This window comes from Eleginops maclovinus, chromosome 8 (assembly GCF_036324505.1).
Source record: "Eleginops maclovinus isolate JMC-PN-2008 ecotype Puerto Natales chromosome 8, JC_Emac_rtc_rv5, whole genome shotgun sequence".
NCBI classification, from domain to species: Eukaryota; Metazoa; Chordata; class Actinopteri; order Perciformes; family Eleginopidae; genus Eleginops; species Eleginops maclovinus.
The window spans coordinates 7,356,235-7,376,466 of NC_086356.1; the positions used below are offsets into that span (position 1 = coordinate 7,356,235).

The following is a 20,232-nucleotide window of genomic DNA, read 5'->3' on the forward strand; positions in this document are numbered from 1 at the left end:
TGGTAAATTTCAGTCTGCTCTAAAGTTGTGTACAAATTCATTGTCAGACATAGAGCCAAACTGCTAGCATGACTTGTTGTCAAGTAGCGTATCTGTTTGTCAGATTTTACCCTAGGAAGGCTGGTTCCATGCTCATACATTAAAGAAATATCTAACAACATGTTGCGTGTATCATGCAGGGACCCTAACTGGCAGGTTATAAGACAATGACAGCTGCCTCAAAAGTTGATGTTTTAAAAGTTTTATTGCAAAAATATATAATTTTATAACACACTACAAAAACATCAACACAAACATAACACATGACAGTCTCAAAGACAAACCAATAGCACACCAATAGTATCTTTACTGTGCTTTCAAAGAATCACAAAACAGTTATTCAGGAGTTTAAAACCTTATGAGTGAATGACTGATGATTTGATTGTTCTCTTTGACCCGGGGAAAACCTAATATCCGCATACCTGCTTTTGTATGTTGATAATTTGAGTGAAAGCTGCATATTGCACCACTTTGACCACATTTCCATGAGCCAAGAAATGTACATATTATCTTTGAACCCAGTCAGATGTCAGTGCAACCTTTTATGGTTGTTAAATTGCCATGCACTTGTGTATGCAAATATGTTTTTTTTTTAAGAACAACAAATAAAATATTGCTTTTGTACATCTGCTAGAATCCAGTCAAACCTCTTTAACTGATGGTTTATGCGGTGCTTTTATTAGAGTCAATCAGAAATGTCAATTTGTACACCTGCACGTACTTGTTGTGGACATGTCTGTGTATATTGATGTGAATAAATTACATTACCCTCTTCTGAAAGTCATATTCCATCTACAAAGTTGGTCAGATTTAACATTAAACATGTTTTTATTGTTATTTGACACTAAAAACTGGCTCCTGCATAACACCTCACTGCAGGTTTGATGAAAGATACAGCTGGAAGTCATCGTAGAGAAACAACACAACAAAAATCTTTACAAGTCTCTGCTGGTTTGCTGTGCTTTGTTTCCTCCCATTGCTTTACAAAGAGACGACCAGGATAAAATCAGGTTGTTGCAAAAGTGCTGACAGTAAATCATTTGAATTAATGAAGATGTCAACAACTACCAACCAAGCTGTATTGTTTCCAATGACACATCACTACCTGCTTTTTTACAATTGGTAATGCAAAAAATGCCACAAACACCAGCGTTAGTTGACATCAAGGGCTAGTGCTATCGACGCTTGTACAAAGTCATATTGTTCGCTCACTGTCCTTCAAGATTCCTATCCAACCCTGTGCTTACGTTCTGAAGGTGTATCGTTGTGCCGTACACAGAAAATGGGGTTCTACATCAATAATGCTTTTCCATATATATAGCTCTGATTTGTTTTCAAAAAATATCACCAATGCTTTGTGCTTAACTGTCAAATTTAAAACTACGGGAAGCATTGAGAATATGAAGTGGTGTATCCAGCATATGGGAATACTGTAATTATTATATTTATATATTAAACTATTAAGAAAAACCTTGACACTGAAAAGTCAGTCACCTATTGACATTTTTAGTCAAACAAAAGGGCACAAGATTTCCCATAAAGTGCAAATTAAATTAGTTCCAACATACACATTGTCTGACATTCTTCTTATTGCCTGTAGATATTGTTGGCAAAAAGAAATTACATAGAAAGTTGGGGCAAAATCGGGGCATAACATTTTGGCAGGGGAGAGGAAAAAAGTGGTGCTCGTAAGATGAGAGGCACTTATAAATGTGTACTATTCACCAATTGTTCACAACCCAGGTGGTGGGCTTTAGGTTGAAAATTAAGGTTGTTGTAAAAAAGCCAATAACATGGAATTTGGGTGGGATCAGAACACTGTGAAACTTCATCAAACCCCTGCATTATTGACCAGCCAGCGCAATTACTTTGACTGTACATGCCTGTCTTAATATTAAAGATTCACCAAATTGTTGATGCATTTCCCTGCTGAATTAAAGATCTGCATAACCACAATAGTCTAAAAAAGTCTGACTGCCAAAAGTTGGACACACTTTTGAGTCTAGGAATAAACTTTGGTGGAATAAAAACGTACAATGTGGCTAAAAAGAGGGACTTACCAGATTGATGTTAAGTAGCTCTTGTGGCCGCCATTTTTCCTGGGATCGAGTAAATCACTCCCAAATTGGAGCCGAACCTCCAAAGTAATACTTCTAGAGTAAAACGACTATGCAGATGTTTATCTTTCAAGCAAACCTTCACCGGGAGAACATTTTGACTTTTAAAAACAGATGCCTGAAAAGTATAACAATTGTGACCATTCCTCACTGACTGTTATAAAACCAGTCAAGAAACATGATCATGATCAGGTGGCATTTGAGTCCTTGGTGGAGGTTTGAGTGTTTAAAAGCGAAACATTTCCACCAAGAAAAGTGAAATACCCCTTTAAAACCTTACAATCTTCTTCTGTGCTTTTCTGTGCTCTTCAAACAGTCAAGAGAAACCACTTCTTAAAAAACTAACTTTACAATCTCATTTCGTTTCCACTCTTAAGCCACAGCGCTAGCAGTACACTGCGTATTACCAAGAAAAATATTAGTATGTCATCTGCAAGAAGATAAATACCGTCAGAACTCATTTGCTGCTCAGGTGAACAAAACGGAGAAGGGTCAAGTTTTATCAATAAAGCATCGAGTAGCAATGTTTGACATACCATACCAAAGAGAAGTAAAGCAAGGGATTGATCATTGACATCATTGTATACCTCTAAACCATACCATAAGTACATATATCCATCCCTGTGCCCAGTACCTGCAAGTATTTATTGCTGTCTCATTCAGGGCCTCTGGATATATTTCTAGGTCTTTCAACAAAACTTGAAATGAAACACAATTACCAACAACAAAACATGAATATTTGATAATTCTGCTACCCTTTTGGGCCCCCATATATGAAGACAGATGTGCTGGTTGCCCAACCTCAGAGTGCCACAGGAATGCTGTTTTAGAATATTTGTCACTATTAACTTGTGTACTCTGAGATGCTTGATCAATACCAACTCGTCCACAGGATGGTAGACAGAAGAACTGCTCCCTGCTTTAAATATATAATACATTATATACATGAAAGACATGTAGGCAGAGCTGCTCAGTAGTCCAAGAGAGAGTATAATGATGAAACAAACACCATTTCTCATTTTTTAAAAACAATTATAAATAAATAAATGATTATCAATATTGCCTCCTTTTTTTCCAACAGTTCTTTAAGAATGAGGTTTATTGTGGTGTGGCAGACATGTAGTGGAGAGAGACTACGGCATGGTGAACTGAACAGATTGCTGAGGGTTTCCTGCGGTACCTGAAGGTTGTTGGTTGTAAGTGAAGGCTCCTTAAAATCTGAGTGCACTCTTGAGTGAAGGCTGCATTGGAATCCTAGTGGAGATATCATTCAAATCTGAGCGAAGGGTTTCCATAAAAATATCAGTAAACAGTACCACCAGAATCTGGACGATCCTTTCCATGAGAATCTGAATGTTCCTTAATAAATCACATGAGCAAATGTTCCATCCGGATTGATCGAACTGTACATGAATTTCCATATGAAGGTCCCAGCTGAATCCTCCTTGAAGTTCCTTTGAACGTGTTTTCCATTTCCATTGTAAAGCCTGTATGAAAGTCTATCAGAATCTGAGAGAAGGATCCAAGAGTGTCAGAGTCTTGGTTCCAGTAGATCTCAGTTCTGTCTATACCTCGAGGTGAAGCTGACTGATTTTGATGATGCTGCTAGAATGAAGGGTTGTCCGGTATCCAGGCGAAATTCCCATAAACATGCGTAAAGTATACAGTTATATGAAGCACTTTTGAATCAGAATCTGTATGGTTTAGGAGTTGATAACTTAATGAGTTTTTGAAAAACCCATTAAGGTCTTTTGGGAAATTCTACAGGGGTTCAGAACAAGGATGACAGGGTGCCAGTTCAATGTCTTCTACAATCATCAGATTCATTCAGAAGCTGGAATTAAGGACCAGAATGGTTACTGCAACCAAGCACAATGTGTTGTGTAGTGCTATACATTCAGCCAGAGGATTCATTATTCCTAGACTTGTATCTTCTCATGATCTTTTTTACTTTGTTCTGATAAAACCAAACTTTTCTGGACAAAGCCAGACCAAGACAGGTTACTTGTCAAAGACTGTTGTATTATACATTCAGTCTCCTTCAACAATGAAGTTTGCATTTCGTAATCTTGTCTTGCTTTAGAAGATAATAATGTACAGTATATGATGCTAGATATGAGTCTGGTCCTTCAATAAGTTGTACAGCTGTGTTAAAAATGAAGTCATGTTGCATGAAGACCTGCCTGAGTCAGGAAAACAAAATCCAAAGCACATCAGCATGGCAAAGCAAAGGTAATGAACATGTTGCTCTTGATCCATTATCACAGTTTCCCCACCTGAGAATGGCGAGGAGTTCAATGACTCGTGATGGAACTCAATTTCCAGAGAAAATTGTCAGACAAATTGTTCAGATCCACTGGGTTCAAATCACTTGAGGCAGGCTGAAAAAAAATCAGTTTGAGCCTTCTGCGTGAAACTCCCGTATTTGTTATAGAGTCAAAAAGTGCTGGTTGCTCTCGGAGCCAGATCTGCAGCCTATGATTCATGTTTGATCTGAGAGAATCAAAACAGAGATTTCCCAATGCTCACGACTCACAGAAACAGAATAATTCAAATGAGAAATGTTGCCCCACGCTGTCTTTTCCTTTGTGTAGCACCACTCAGTTCAGTTCAGTTTGGTTTTACTGCTGCAATGTCAAATTCCCCCAATGAAACCACAAGCAAACTCCACACAACAACCACAAATGTGTGGATTCTCCAGTTTAGATCCATAAACATCGGGTGTTTTTGTCCGTAGAAAGTGCTCAGCTGCTTTAGGTCCAACAGCAAATCTCAGTGTTTTTTCGTCATATTCTAGGTCCATATACCGTGTGTATTTGTGTGTGTGCGCATGCCTGTATATATGCATCAGATGTTTACAGTAGAGTTGGTGCTGTTCATATGGACTCTCATCTCTTGAATGCTAGTGATGATTTTTTTTTGATGACCAGCCAGGTTCACTCCTACTCTTCGGAGATCCCTGAAAAACAGCACAGAGAAAACAAAGCCCTTATTTATCAAGCAGGTTGATAACAGATAAAAAACTATGGATGTATTTGATAAAAAAAAGCCCTTTACTTACAAAAAAGTGATGTTTTATTTTAGGCAATCAGCATTTTGCTACTTGTATTATTGATATTGTAGCGCATTCTTTTTGAAATCAGGAGAATCAATATGTTATATTCTCACATGGCAAGCTCTCAGAAATTGGGGTAAAAGCAAATACAAATAATGCCATTATTTATAAGTCATACTGAGACTTAGTTATCACAGTTATCAAGTTATTCCTAAGTCATACTGAGTACCTGTAGCTATCTGTATCCGTATAAACACTCCGTTCTGTAAAGGGTGCTGGATTTTCTACCTTGTACTACATTGTGCATTTTGTTTGGACCTTTACAAACTTTTTTTTGACAATAACAACTAACCATGATCAGTGATTTCAGTTTTTCCATGTGCTGCATTGCGCATTTGATTGTGGATCATGCTAACCCTAACCCTTGTTATTGACCTTTAATGGTTCCCCCGAAGCTTTTTTAAAAACAACTTCCTACCACAAATAAATAGTCCCTATAAAAACTGATGACAAAAAGACTTATTTTAAAATACATACTAGTGATTCTTCATGCCTGTATGTGTATAAGTGGCCTTACTCTGAAGTCATCTGAGCCACTGTCTCCAGTGAGAATAACCTCCTTCCATGAAGAGCTCAGTGTAACGACCCATCTTGATGGAGTCGAGCCATTCCCCCACAGTCTGACTCCGAGAGCTGGAGCTCCCTTCCACACTGGCATGCTCCACTAACAGGTTGGAAACCCTGAGAAGATGAAGAGCAGAAAAAGAAAGTATAAGACAGTAATCAAATGAAAGCATGCATTTTTTCAGAGCAAAGTAGATTTAAAGACTTTATTTGCACCAGCCCTGTTTAACATCATCATATCAATACTAAGGAGTGGGATTCACTGTGTAATCAAATACATTTTGAAGCCCACGGCTGAGCTCAAAAGTCCTGACAGTGAGGCTTCATTATGCTAGTTATGCACCATCACGCAAAGCTGAAAACGCTGTCCGCTCAAAACTCTTTGTGATTCCGCTCACTCTCCATGCTATCAAACAGACACGCTCATGCAAGCTAACAGCATTCTCCACGCTGTAGCTAGGACAGGAGTGAAGTGTGGAACAAGGACAGGCGTCCCTTTAATCTGGCTAACTGTCACATGTTATTGCATGGGCTGTTAGATATGGCATTAAATTATTAACTGTGTTCCTGTGTGTGTTTTGTAAGTGTGTGTGTGTGTGTGTGTGTGTGTGTGTGTGTGTGTGTGTGTGTGTGTGTGTGTGTGTGTGTGTGTAAGTGGGAAACAGAACGATTTCACATCATTTCATTATCTGTGCAAAGGAAATATAGTAATGAGGCTGTCTGGCTAAATGTCTGCTGCAGAGCATTTATAGCTGTTTCATGCCATTATACACTAATGTAATGCATGTACATAGTGGGGAAATACTAATTGAATATTCCTCTGTTACGATTATCAGAAGATACCCCACTGAATTCAACACACATCCAATTCAAACTAATGTGGAGTTACTGAGAAAAGTGAGCCATTTTCATTTATTTCTCTCATCGTCTTTACAGGCATGCTGCTGTTAGAGACTATGGGTACGGTCGAATAGTCTGTTCAGCTTAGGTTCCTAACGGAGCGAAATGAACCTCAGGTACCTCAGGGGCAGCCATGACAAAAGCGGTTCAAATTCTCTAGATGACAGGAAAGGAGCTCTCAAACTTCCTTTATAACCTCCTTTAGCGTGGGAAACACTGGACCTTCCTTTACGAAATGAAAGGAGAAAATGCTGTCCTTGCGGCCGCAACATTTACAGTGACATGAAAGTTACGGTGCTTATTAAGCAACTTGCTAAAGTGCTTTGTTTTGAACGTTCAGCTCTACATTAATCAAAAGGAGAAATATGAACGTTACTTTTTTACTGAAATGATCAAATAAAGTCCACATCTCAGTGTTTACTGAGCTGTGTGGGGTTTCTTAAACGTTTTAAAACAAGTTTGAATTGTGATATACAAAGTGATAGGTTAAGGCATAACTAATTTATTATAAATACATTTGTATTTATTTTAAAATATTTTCATATAATCACACCTATTGGGATTCATGTGGATTAACACGTGTGGGCCGGAGGGTGAGGGTGACAAGATTAAGTTTCACCTTCCTTTTTTATTTCAATTCCAACCTTTGTAATGAAGAAGATACGTCTCACTGTTGTCCACGTTCATGCAGCATGAATGAACACCATCAGAGAGCAAGGTGCAAAGTAGATGCGCTTTCAGTAGTCCGCTTTATAGGAAACTGTAGTTCCCCACAGCAGACGCACATTAATAACGTCCGCTGGCGCATCATGAATACGGTGGATAGTGTAAGTGCAGTCTCTTTTCCTAAGTCCTTTTGAATTCTCCTATCCACTATTCCTTAACCCCGTGACATTTCACGCAAAGGTCAAGGAATAGTAGATAGGAATAGACGATAGGAGCTGATTTTTGAAGATCTGTTTGCCTTTAATCGGATAGGACAGTGGAGAGTGACAGGAAAGTGGGAGAGAGAGTCGGTGTTGGGATCCGGAAAGGACCACGGGTTGGGAATCGAACCCGGGTCACTGGCGTACGGTGCAGGTGCCCCAGCCAGTTGCGCCATGGCCGGGGCCAGGAGCTGACTTATTGACTATTCAACCGTACCCTATGTCCATCCAATTTTATTTTGCAGTCTTCAATGGAGACTCTTTATACATTTAATTTGAATGGTGAAAGTCTATTAACTTGCAGACCTGGGTTTAAGTCACTTAAAAATGAAAATGAAAATTCAAAAAATGTATTTTGATAAAAAAAGAGACCAAAAATACATATTTTCTTGAAACAAAAATACTATAAAAGTAGTTTTTTACTAGAAAGCTTGATATATTAGTCCTGAAATATTAAATATTTTTCGCAAATGCGAACATTTAAATACAACTTATTTATATATCATTCGTCATATCAAATTTTGATTTATTGTGTGGTGAAACCCTACCTGTGTGAGGAGTTGACCAGCTTTTTTAATGAGCTGGGATTGCGTATGAGTTTGTCTAGCAGACAGACAATTTCATCAAACTTGGGCCGGTTGCTGCGTTCTCGCTGCCAGCAGTCCATCATTAGATGGTACAGAGCCTCAGGGCAGTCCATAGGACCCGGCAACCTATAGCTCTCCTCCACGGCCTTTATTACCTGCAACCAAAACGGGATGGAGAAACACAAATAGAGGTTAGGTTTAAAAAAAAAACAAAACAATAAATCAGGAAAGCCTGTAAGAAGTACTAAGAAATGAGTCTTCATTCAAGCTAAAAAAAAAAGGAGCAAGTAAAGCTTAGTGTTTGCAGAGGGGACATAGCAGTGAAACATCAATTGTTAAGTCTCAATCCTCTCCTCCAAAAATATATACTATAATTTATGATTTATAACAACATTAACATCTCTGCTTCCTCAGGTCTGCATTAAAAGCAACACAAAAACATATTTTGGAAAATCCATCAACAAACCCAAACAAAATAAAAACAATAGCATTTCTCTCACATTCATATTGATCATGATTAAATCAATAACATATAATAGGTATTTAAAAGTATCTGTAACTGCTAAATATTAATTGTTTAGCTTAAACCAAAGTATAAGATAGAGGGTACTATCATCACAGAACAATTTAGCCATGCAGCTATTAAATCTTTAAAGTATGTTCATATTAACATTGTGTGTGTTCTTTAATGATTGAGTAAGGAGGTAAAATGATGATGCAACATGCACCACGAGACCTGTATTATTAGGCCTACGTTTGAAACAGTTTGAGAAATCTACTGCATGGAGAGGGCAAAGCTTGTTTGACGCATAACCATGTAATAACTTTTTCACAGCAGGACCGCAACAAACTTGAAAAGTAGAGTCACTTCCAAATCTCCCCTGAGTTCGGGTATTCTGCTTCAGGGATGCTCCTGCCTTCTATCTGACCCTACACCGAAACCTCCGTGAAGTTAAAACGAGCTCCCCTGCGAGGATCAACAAAGCATAATTTGTGTATTTGATTCGCCGCATGGCTCAGTTAATAATTTCCGCAAGTAACAAGATGCAGCACTGAATCGCAGAAATGTTGTTGTTTTTTTCTGAGGGGGGGGCGGAAATTGAGTTTAGATGAATAATAAATAAACCCTGGCTCTTTCTGTTAGACCCCGCAGTGGAAAGCACGGCTGGAGTTATTTCAGCCTAGTTCTGCCAGTGCAAGACACTGCAGGGAATTGATTTGTCGAGTTCATGACAGCCTTTGCTTGAGTCAAATTCTCACAAAAGACAGACGTGATAGGACTCTCACTGACACGCACAAAATGAAAGGGAACGTAAGCTCGAAGGAAAGCGCGCGAAAGAGAAGTGCGGCATCACATCTTGCTGAGAGGGGAGAAGAGCTACACATGCTGACTGGCAGGGAGGGAAGATCACAGGAAGGAAAACGGGTGAAAGAAAATACAGAGTGGGCGAGGAGGAAGGAAAAGAAAACAGACAGAGATTGCAAATTTCAGGGGACAAAAGAGAGGGTACGAGAAAGGAGGAAAAAGGGGTAGAAATGTGAAACAGAAGGAGAGAGCTTAGGGAAAGAGAGAGTGAGAGCCAGCGACTTTCTGCCGCAGATCAGAGAAAATCCAGCATAACGCTTTCAATTAAACATCAAACGCCTTCTCCTCTGCTCTCCTCTCATCTTCAGCTCCTCTCCTTCCTCCTCTCCAGACTTCTCTGAGACAGACTGCCTAATAACCAGAAGGAGGAGGGAGGGGCCTGAAGGAGGCGATGAGGAGGTCACCGGAGGGGTGTGCGTACATATGTTGTCTGTGTGTGTGTATGTGTGTGTGTTGGTGTGTGTTTAGGGAAATGCTACATTCTCACTCATCGGTTAGTGACAGGATGGCAGTTTTCCTCATTAAAATGACTTCAGGTCTGCAAATTGAAGTAGGTGCTACCTGCCCACCCCCTCCTCTTCATCACCTTCTCTTCTTGCCGAGTAAGTCATTCTCAGCAGTAACCACACGTTTACACGTTTTTCATTTTACCAAATATTTCCTAAATTGCAAACCTAATGCACCTAATGCAAAAATAAAACATGATAAGTGAAGACGAGATAAATCCAATACAGGTTTTAATGACGAATGACATTCCAAAAAATAACTATGAATTCAAAACATAATTGAATGTATGCCTGGGTGTAAATACCACGGTCTGCTATGAATAACTGGGTGCATGTGTCTCTGCCATGTGGCTATATACATCCCAGATTCAAATAGCATTGTTCACCATATTCAACCTGGCGCAAATAGCACCAGATAACCAAAACAGATAAGGGATAGCATCCTGTTCATTTTCATCTACGTCCTATATGAAATGTACCCCTCAGAATATTTGGTATATATATGGATAGCTTATGTACAGCCTGTTATTTCCCCTACTCGTGTTTTTCTGCTTAGCTCTGCACCTCCATATGCTTTCACCCGTTTCCCTCCTTTTGCTGACGCACACCTTCACCAACACCCTGCCATGTCTCGCTGTGTGTTTCCATTAATATTTTTCGACGTCTTTGTCCAACCTTTGCAGTAATATATTTATAATAATAGTCTCCCACATAGCCAGAATCAGAATTTCAACCTCCGTTCTTTTTAAAGTATGTTTTTTGGGATAATGTAATAAAGTGCAAATATGTTAGTCAGGTTTATTTATATTTAAACATACATTTTCATATGGTCCCATGCATAATTTTAATATAACACACTTTTTTACTTTAGAGTTTGGGTCTCAGCCCCTATGTTGGGTCTCAGCCCCTATGTTGGGTCTCAGCCCCAAGGCTAAAAATTCATTTTCCTCCTTGGAAAGTGTGGATGAGTGGCTGGAACAGCAGGTTTTTTCTTCTCAACAATTTTGACATTTCAGGAAATATACTTGTTTGTTTAGTGGCGGAGAATTAGATGAGAAGATCAATAGCCACAGCCGGGAGACAGGGTGAAACAGCTAAATTGGCTCTGTCAAATAGTAACAAATGTCCACCAGCACCTCTGTAAGTCACTAATGAGATATACCATATATCTCATTTGTTAATTGCCACACCATGTCTTGGCACTGGGAAGGTTGCCAGGCAACTCCAGGAAGATAATGGTTGCAACCAAGTTATAGTCCGGCACATAATCCCCATGTAAAACCTCAAATTGACAATTAATTTCTACGGATTAAAAGAGCAAGACATTGTGTTAATTTGTGGAAAAAAAATGCCAATGAAGATCTTGTTATTTGGTGAACACTTTCTTCGGACTTTGAATTATGGGGTGAATAGTTCAAACTGAAGTATCATACAGCAAAATCAAACCAAACTTACATCTTGATTGGACATCTCCCAGTATGGCCTCTCTCCATATGACATCACTTCCCACATGACGATCCCGTAACTCCAAACGTCGCTGGCCGAGGTGAACTTCCTGTATGCGATCGCCTCGGGAGCGGTCCAGCGAATAGGAATCTTCCCGCCCTTTGACAACATAAATACATCCTAATTTCAGTCTTATGTCTTTTGGCGCTTGAAGTAAATCGCTCTGATATGTTTACATTGACATCAACTCAGTGCTATACAACAAAAACGATCTTTCGGTAAAGACATACAGCTGCAGGCATTGAACATTTTCACATTTTGTTGCACAAAGAACAGACCTTAATTGAGACACTTCTGCTGCATGTGGTCCAACCGACAATTACACTAATGAATACCAATTAAGGAGCACATTCATGAAGCTGAGATTCACTTTCAAATTCCCTGTCCCAACAGGGAGGGGGGGGGGGGTTACATTCCTCTGCTTCATTATCGCTCTTTCATTGCAAAGATAGAAAAGTTCACAGGATGACTGCTGAGTTCCAGAAGAAAATGTGTGTTCGGCTGATGAGTGGTGAAATTAGCTTGATGCTGTATTGATGAACACAGCAGCGGGATATCTCAGGGTCTGACTATTTGAAGGGTGTGAATTACGTTATTCGCACTGCTCTGTCAGAGAGAAGGAGAAGAGAAAAAGAGATGTAGCCTGCCACAGTGAGAGGTGAGTGACAGGATATTTGGTAGCACGACTCGGTGCTAATTGAGTGTTGCAGAGACCGAGCGGAGTACTAATTGGCCCTCCTCCTGAAGGAAGCAGCCGGTCTCTGGCTGACAGGACACCACTCGGCCTGGGACACACAGCTTAATTTAAAACCCGCTGCTGCCGCTTTTGAGGGTGCATGTACAAATGCTAATATATGTGTGTCTGTAGGTTGAAGTTTTCAACGTAATCAAAAGTTTGTTGTATCTTAATTCCCAGTGCACATACAGCGATACACACCAGAATGAATATAAAATGACCTCAAAGATACAACCTGGGGTCGTGTAGCTTACTATCAAATTTACAGTCGTACTACAGCCACACACAGTAAAGAAAACATACAAAAAAATGTAAATCTCTCTACTGCACTACAACGCTTTGGCTTTAGTGAAGCTAATGCAGCACTGAACCAGGTTGGGTTTATAGATAGGAAATCCATCTTCTGGATTCTTTGTTTTGAGTTTGTTTCTTCATGTTTGAATGCACTTAATGTAAGTCGCTTTGGTTAAAAGCTATAGAATGGAATGAAATATAATAAAGTTTACAGTTTTTAACACCTGCATGTCCGAAAAAGACGCGGAGAAACGTACCTGGAACAAGGTTCTGCCAAAAAGAAGCTCCTGTATTTTACAGAAACGTTTCAAAAATGTTTGGCTATAACAAATATAGTTTTGGGAAGAATGAAATCTGAATCTGCTTGTAGGACTTTTTCAATTCAAAGATGGGAGCTGGACAAGTAATTGCAATTGATCAACATTCAGAACTTCAATTTGATGCCATGCTAAATTGTGATCAAACTTGGTCAGAGATCTGTAGACTTGATTATCTGAAAAATCATGTAGTGATTAATTTTACAAACACAAAGAAGCACAGTCTTACCCGTGTAGTGTATGCAGCCTCTGCGTCATCTTCCAGGACTCGGGACAGTCCGAAATCAGACACTTTAGACACCAGGTTACTGTTGACCAGGATGTTACGGGCTGCGAGATCACGGTGAACGTAGCCCATGTCGGAGAGGTATCTGCATGCATGTAGACAAAGCAGAGGACTGAAACACTGTGACCCAATGATACACTCAGTAATTCATTGTGTGTTTCTGTTTTTGCGTACCTCATGCCAGACGCTATTCCCCGTAGCATACCAACCAGCTGGATTACAGTAAACTGGCCATCGTTTTTCTGAAGAAAATAACAAAAAGAACACTTGTTGATTTTTGTTTCTGGGCTATGATAAGTAGTCCAAGGTAATACAGTACAAAATTGTTTGGAAAAATGGAGGAGAACAATGTGGTTAAATGCAGGTTATTTTCAATAGTTTTTCCCATGTTTAGCCTGCAGCTCAATTTGCTAAATAATAAAATATAGAGATCATGTATGACCTCTGGAAAAATGATAGCCAAGCATTCCATTATCGACCGTTTAAAAAGTGCCTTCAAGCAAGAAAGCCACACGGCCATTCATGCCACAAAGCCAATTACTGTAAGTAATAGTATCACAGCACAGATCTCTGCAAACATCCAACTACAACTCACAGCTTTATGGGAGCGAAACCTTCTGAGGATAAGCACATTATTGCATCCTACTCTCCTTGCCTCTCTGTCCCAGAAATCAGAAATCCAAATAATCAAATTGTTACAATTAAAGACAAAGGTCGTCGCTGCTCTGCTGTCCAGAGTCACACCATGTTTTATTAAATCGCCCTCCCTCAAGCAAGTAGCGGCCACTTTCCCATTCCTTCTTTCACTCTTGTGGGACCTTCAAATCTACATACCCCAAGTTAGTAATTAGGGCTTTTTAATAACCAAGCAAAAATTATTATGGGGTGAAGAACCTTTTGCCAAGGACAGTATGTTCTTTCTCTCTGCCACTGTATGCTGGTCAGGAGGTATTTCCTGGAACGGAAGTATAGGAGTTCTCCACTGATTTTGCATTGCACTCCTATAACACAGTTAGACTCATTTAAAGAACGGGAATTGTTGCAGCAGAATGTGAGATTTCTTAAGTCTATGTATTCCAGACATTCTTCTTTCTTCTCAAAACCAACACCCACAATGCAACTGAATGCAACTCGATTAGGGTGTAATGCTAGTTACAGCTAACTTAGCCTTGAGCCATTAACCTCAAACTGGAAGCAAGGGTGAGCCAATCAGAGGCCAAATAGGTCAAGTTATGGCTTCACCATAGTATGAAACATATTGACATTTATAATATAGCCATTTGCTCATTGCAGGAAGGATAACTGGCTGTTGGGCAATGGGCTTTTCATTAAATTGTAACATTTTTTGGACTATCAAGGTGTTTGTTAAACTGGCAGAACTGACTGCCTGAAATGAAATGACTTGAGCCAATTGATTCTTTTGCTGAATAAACAGCTGCAAGAGAAAATCAGGCTAACTGGGTAACCATTAATAAGAATGTGTTAGCTTTCTAAACAACATTGATGAAAACAAATCATGGCATACACTTTTTCTCCCCTATTGAAAAGCTTTCCACTAGGCAGACTCCGAATCAGAGTTTTCTCCCAAAGACAGCTCTCTGACTTTTCAAAGCCCAAGCTTTCGCCAATCCAAATGTCAACAATCCAACCTTTCACTCATCCCTTTCCCAAATTTCCACAGCAGACATGTAGCTCTCCTACAACTTCCCTCCTCATGTTTCATATCACTACTGCAACTACTTCCTTCCCTATTCATCCACAGGAGCAGAGCATCCCACATGTGAAATGAGATGTTAAGCCAAAGATGTGAGTTATGAGCCCCATACTTCATTGTCCATAGCTGTGACCCTTAATCCGGGAGCCAGTCCAACCACTGGTTCTCTCACGGCTGTGTCATTTGCACCGGCCTCAATATACCAGCCATCCATGTAATTACTTCACAGGGTTGTCCATGCTGCTCCGACTGCTGGTCTCCCAGCTCTCCTGCCTCGCTTTGCCATCATGATTACTCCCCAAGGCACACAGGGCAGTCACGTCAGCAGTTTCAGACTGACCATAGCACATCCTTCCTCTTTTGTCTCGCAGCATCGTCCCATTGCACACCGGGAGGGAACATCTTGTTCATGCAAAGTACTTCCCTCGTTCCAGTCTGCATCCTCTTTCCAGCACACCCCCATATTATTCTCACCTTTCCTAAATTTCCATGATTGCCGCTTTGAAATATGCCCTTACCATCATGAAATCGTACAAATCATATTTCTCTCATCTCTCCATTAGCCATCTGCTGCTGGAGGTTGCCCCTTTTTCATGCAGGATTTAGCCTTGTTCGCCAAGTGAGCATCTTGCCATTGAAACCAGTGAATGGACTTAAGTGCTCTGGACAGGGATCACTCAATTCAGGTGGTTTGCCAGGCTGCATTACAGTCCACCTTCTCCACTCAGTGAAGTCCAAATTGTCTAGACAGTGCGGACGTGATTCCAGCCCCTGAGTGCTCAGAAGTCTTTCATATTTTCTGGAAGAGTGATCCGTCTTGTCGGCAGGCCTGTAAACATTTTACAAAAAAAGTAGACACAGTGTCTGGGCTCCTCGGATTGTTCAGTAAGATTTCATTCTGTCTTAAATGTATTAGAGAATGAAGAATCGTGCCAACCTGAATGAACAATGTAATATTGGTTTCCCCTTGAAAGACGTCAACGCAGAAACTGCCATCTTCAGTCCATCTGTGCTAATGTGTCTATCTATAACATATTCTTTCCCGGTTGATTTCTGCTTGGATGTGTAGGATGATGAGGTATTGAATTGGAATAATGATAGCTTTGGTGGACATACTCTCCTCTGTGGTGTATCAACTCTACAAACAGCTCTTAAAATACATTTTACTTTCCAGAGGATTAAACATCTCTCTCAACCCTGTGATTGTTGTCCTCCTAATTTGGCATTTGGTAACTATCTTCCCTGTGCCACTTACCTCAGCACAGACCAGTACTTATCTTTGTCAGAGAGCTGACTCCTCTTCATTTTCCTGGACCACCAGTATGCTGCTAAACAATTATTTTGATTGATTTTTGAGAATCAATAATTTCTGCTTACCTTCCTCCTCCGTTTCCCTTTCTGTTTGTCTTTCTCTGCCTTTCATCCTCTTTACTAACCATCTTATCCATATAATTGTTATTTGACTTTTTCCTCATAATAACCCCCACCTTTTATTCTATTATACTTCACTTTATAACATCCTTCTCCCTAGAATCCCCTCAAACATCCTTGTTCCTACCTTGAGGAAAGTGTCCAGTGATCCGTTCTCCATGTATTCAGTGATGATCATCACTGGCTTGCCTAGGAAGCAAATATAGGAACACATTTAGTCAAAAAAACATTAATACACTTTAAAAAAACATTTGTAATTGTATTATTGTTTTCATACTGATGTATCAGCTTTTATATATTGTATTAAATGTGGTTTTGTACTGTTTGGAGACATATGGTATGAACAAGTCACTAAAAGGTCATTTCAGAAGTACAACTGAGCTTGATAAAGCACAGTTGAAGCTGTCAAAGAAATATGTGACCCTGACTGATGAAGAGCAGCTGAGTGTGATGGATGTTGAACAACCGTGACAAAGACCAGCTTATAGACTGAAGTAGAGCTTCAGATTATTCAACATCTACACAGTACAACTGCCATATGAGAAGTCCCAGTAATCTGCAGTGTGACATGTGTTATAAATCCCACAGGGTGAACGTTAGGCTCCAAACGAGAAACAGACATGCTGATGACTCACTCTTGGTGACCACGCCCTCCAGACGGATGATGTTCGGATGGTTGAACTGGCCCATGATGGACGCCTCCCACAGGAAGTCGCGTCTCTGCTGTTCCGTGTAGCCTACTTTCAAGGTCTTGATGGCAACCTGGATCTCTCTTTTCCCGGGAAGCCTCAGCGGTCCGCTGCACACCTCACCAAACTCCCCTGAGGCAAAGAGATGAAGCGTGACTTTGGTCTCACACGTTCGAGAAGCGCAGTCCATCAGTTAAAACCAACCTTTCATAGTAACCTAAATCTAATACATTGAATTTCAAGGCGACAAACTTAACCTTTTTCAGGATTTAAAAGTTAAGCTGCAGAGGAAGAGAACACCTTTGGGAGTATTTTTGGGCTGAATTTCAGTTGCTACTACTGATCAGTTCTCAGAAGGACAAAAATAAAATACATAAACACACATTTAATGAGGTTTTGAAAAAAACAACAACGCTGATTTTCATTATAAGCCCATCTTCAGTTACTTCTTAGCTTCCACATTTCATTTAATTTTGTTTAACATCTTCATCCTTTGCCGTCCATTGTTTATCACGGTCGCTGATGGGCAAACGTGGTACCGCGGCCCAAAACATTTCCATTAGGAGAAACTTGCTGCAGCTTCAGAAACAATGCAAATATAATCCCCGAACGTCAACAAGCGCTCCGGTCCCAGCTGTGTGCATCACTTGTTAGTGTCCCCTTGTTTCCGTTGTGTTATGAGCTGCAGACAGGAAATGTTTTGAGCCGTTGTTACACGTTTGCACCGGTCGGCTGCCGTAGGTTATATTGTTTGTCATCGGAGTCGCAAAGCAACAAAGTCTTTGACTTCTGTATAAATACTGGGCAAGCACCACTGAACACATTTTCATTACCACTAAAGATAGGAGCCTTAAAGGTTTTACTAAGTGGAACTATTTCAGTACTGGCTCAACAATGTTGCAAATGAACAGGTTTTTCAACAGAGCACGAACACCATTGCATTACGAGCTGTCACTTTCTTACAGTGCTGGGCTTAATTGAGTGTGTGTGCAAGCCTGCTTCTAAACAAAGGAGCCCAATTATGAATATGACAGGTTTACGCAAGTTGAAGAACATATGATGCCTTGTTGCCTGGTTGCCTTGTATAGGTAATGAGAAAATGGTTGAGTTGTATATAACATGACACAATTAGGCTAAATTAACATTATTACTGTACATTGAATGAGTTTTATGAACAATAATATATTTGGTGATACATTATACTTGTCAAATCAGCCCCAAAACTCTGCTCAGGATAATAAGTCTGTATCAGACAAACACACACAGACGTGCGACTCACCAGCTCCGATGATTCTCTCTATTGAGATAAATGAGACGTCGATCTCCTGAGCAAATTCATGCACAGCCTGGTTGGGATCTTCATAGGTGAGGGGGTCAATGTAGGTGCGCACGCCAGGGAACTTTACTGCGAACACACAGGCATCCCTTCATTACCATTTAGATGTCATTTTACCATCATTAACATTTATTCAGGCTTGTATTCACATCAGAATACAGCACGGCTGAATTCAGTAGTAGCTTGATTTGATGTTCTATCTGATGATATTTAGATATATTAGATAATGAAATATGTGAGAAAAGATGTCATTCTTATGTTATCAACATTATTTTATAGCATCTATATTGTTATGGCAACCTAACTCATAAAGTCCTTATAATGATTCTACCCTTTAAATCTTAAATAAGTTATTTCAAACTGATTACAGGAACTATCATAGGCATTCAGTCAATTGACAGCTTCTCAACATCCTTTATCTCCTATGGGCTGGAGTAAAACAGGAGAAATTACACCTAGAGAGAATTGCTTCTGAAGCATTTCAAAATAAATATAGTCACAATTTCTATCTAAAAATTGGTCCCTATTCTATAGAAATGTCAACATTTTTACAATGATTCCCACCTTTTGGTCATCCCTAAATCAAGACACTCTTTCAGTAACTTTTTGTGTCCATGATAAGTAATTAACATTCATTTCCAAATATTTTCTTTCATTACATGAATCAATATGACAGGGTACCACACATCCTGGCATGGTGGTATATTTCTCAGACATTGATGTACCCGTCACGGTTGGCTCTGATGCAAGCAGATGGATGGCATGCTGCAATGCGAAAAACGTGGCCAAATATATTAAGCTGTCAGGCCTTATAAATCATCAAAGCTTTTGTGTTTCCTCTGCCAACATGGCTGCCATTGGTCTGGCCTGTAGCTGTGTCATTTAAAGAATAGCTGTGAGTACAAAACACTATCAACTGAATACACACACAGACACATGCGTAGGCCGACAGGGATGAGACAAAGTAATACAGACATGACCGCTGTCTGAACCCTCTACTGTACATGACCTGTTGTGGAAACCCAGGATGAATTTGCCCACCCGCCAACAAGCCCAACACACACACACACACACACACACACACACACACACACACACACACACACACACACACACACACACACACACACACACACACACACACACACACACACACACACACACACACACACACACACACACACACACACACACACACACACACACACACACACACACACACACACACACACACACACACACACACACACACACACACACACACAACTTACTGTGACCATTATGGAAGTGCATTTTCTCCTCTTCGGGATCCTGCTTTGCTTTGCTGTAGCCACACCGCCTGAGAGGCAGAACACACAAGCACATCAATCAAAAATATCTGTATGTCAAAACTACAGGTTATACTGTCCCCCTCGGTTACAACTCCTTGACTGACACTAGCGTAATGTTTAAAGTTCCACAAGGCTCTGTCCTTGGACATGTGTTGTATAGTCTTTATATGCTGCCACTGGGAAATATCACAGGCAAACACAGTATAATTTTCATAGCTATGACTATGACACACAACTTTACCTCTCCTCATCACCCCATCCCATTAGCCCTATTGATAACCTAATTCAATGCCTTATCCATATCAACATGTGGATGTTAAATCATCTCTTCATTAATTGCCTGCCAATATGAGAACAGATTTAACGATCCTTTTACGGATTACGTGCCATGACCCTTGCGAGAAAAGCTCTCAATGTATGCTAACCCCAGATCACTCTGCTCCTCTGACAACAAATGTTTAATTATTCCAAG

At 40.0% G+C, this 20,232-nt stretch overlaps 1 protein-coding gene across 1 annotated transcript in view; it reads right to left on the bottom strand.

Moving 5' to 3' along the window:
• Positions 1-253: 253 nt before the first annotated feature.
• The window catches only part of LOC134868544 (ephrin type-A receptor 5), a 65,672-nt gene continuing 45,693 nt past the window's right edge, over positions 254-20,232 (bottom strand). Inside the window, 11 exon segments of the mRNA XM_063889765.1 lie at positions 254-5,115; positions 5,789-5,822; positions 5,825-5,952; positions 8,210-8,403; positions 11,576-11,725; positions 13,203-13,344; positions 13,434-13,501; positions 16,532-16,593; positions 17,040-17,225; positions 18,373-18,498; positions 19,701-19,768. Of these exon segments, the coding sequence (XP_063745835.1) occupies positions 5,004-5,115; positions 5,789-5,822; positions 5,825-5,952; positions 8,210-8,403; positions 11,576-11,725; positions 13,203-13,344; positions 13,434-13,501; positions 16,532-16,593; positions 17,040-17,225; positions 18,373-18,498; positions 19,701-19,768 (1,270 nt within the window). The 3' untranslated portion in view covers positions 254-5,003.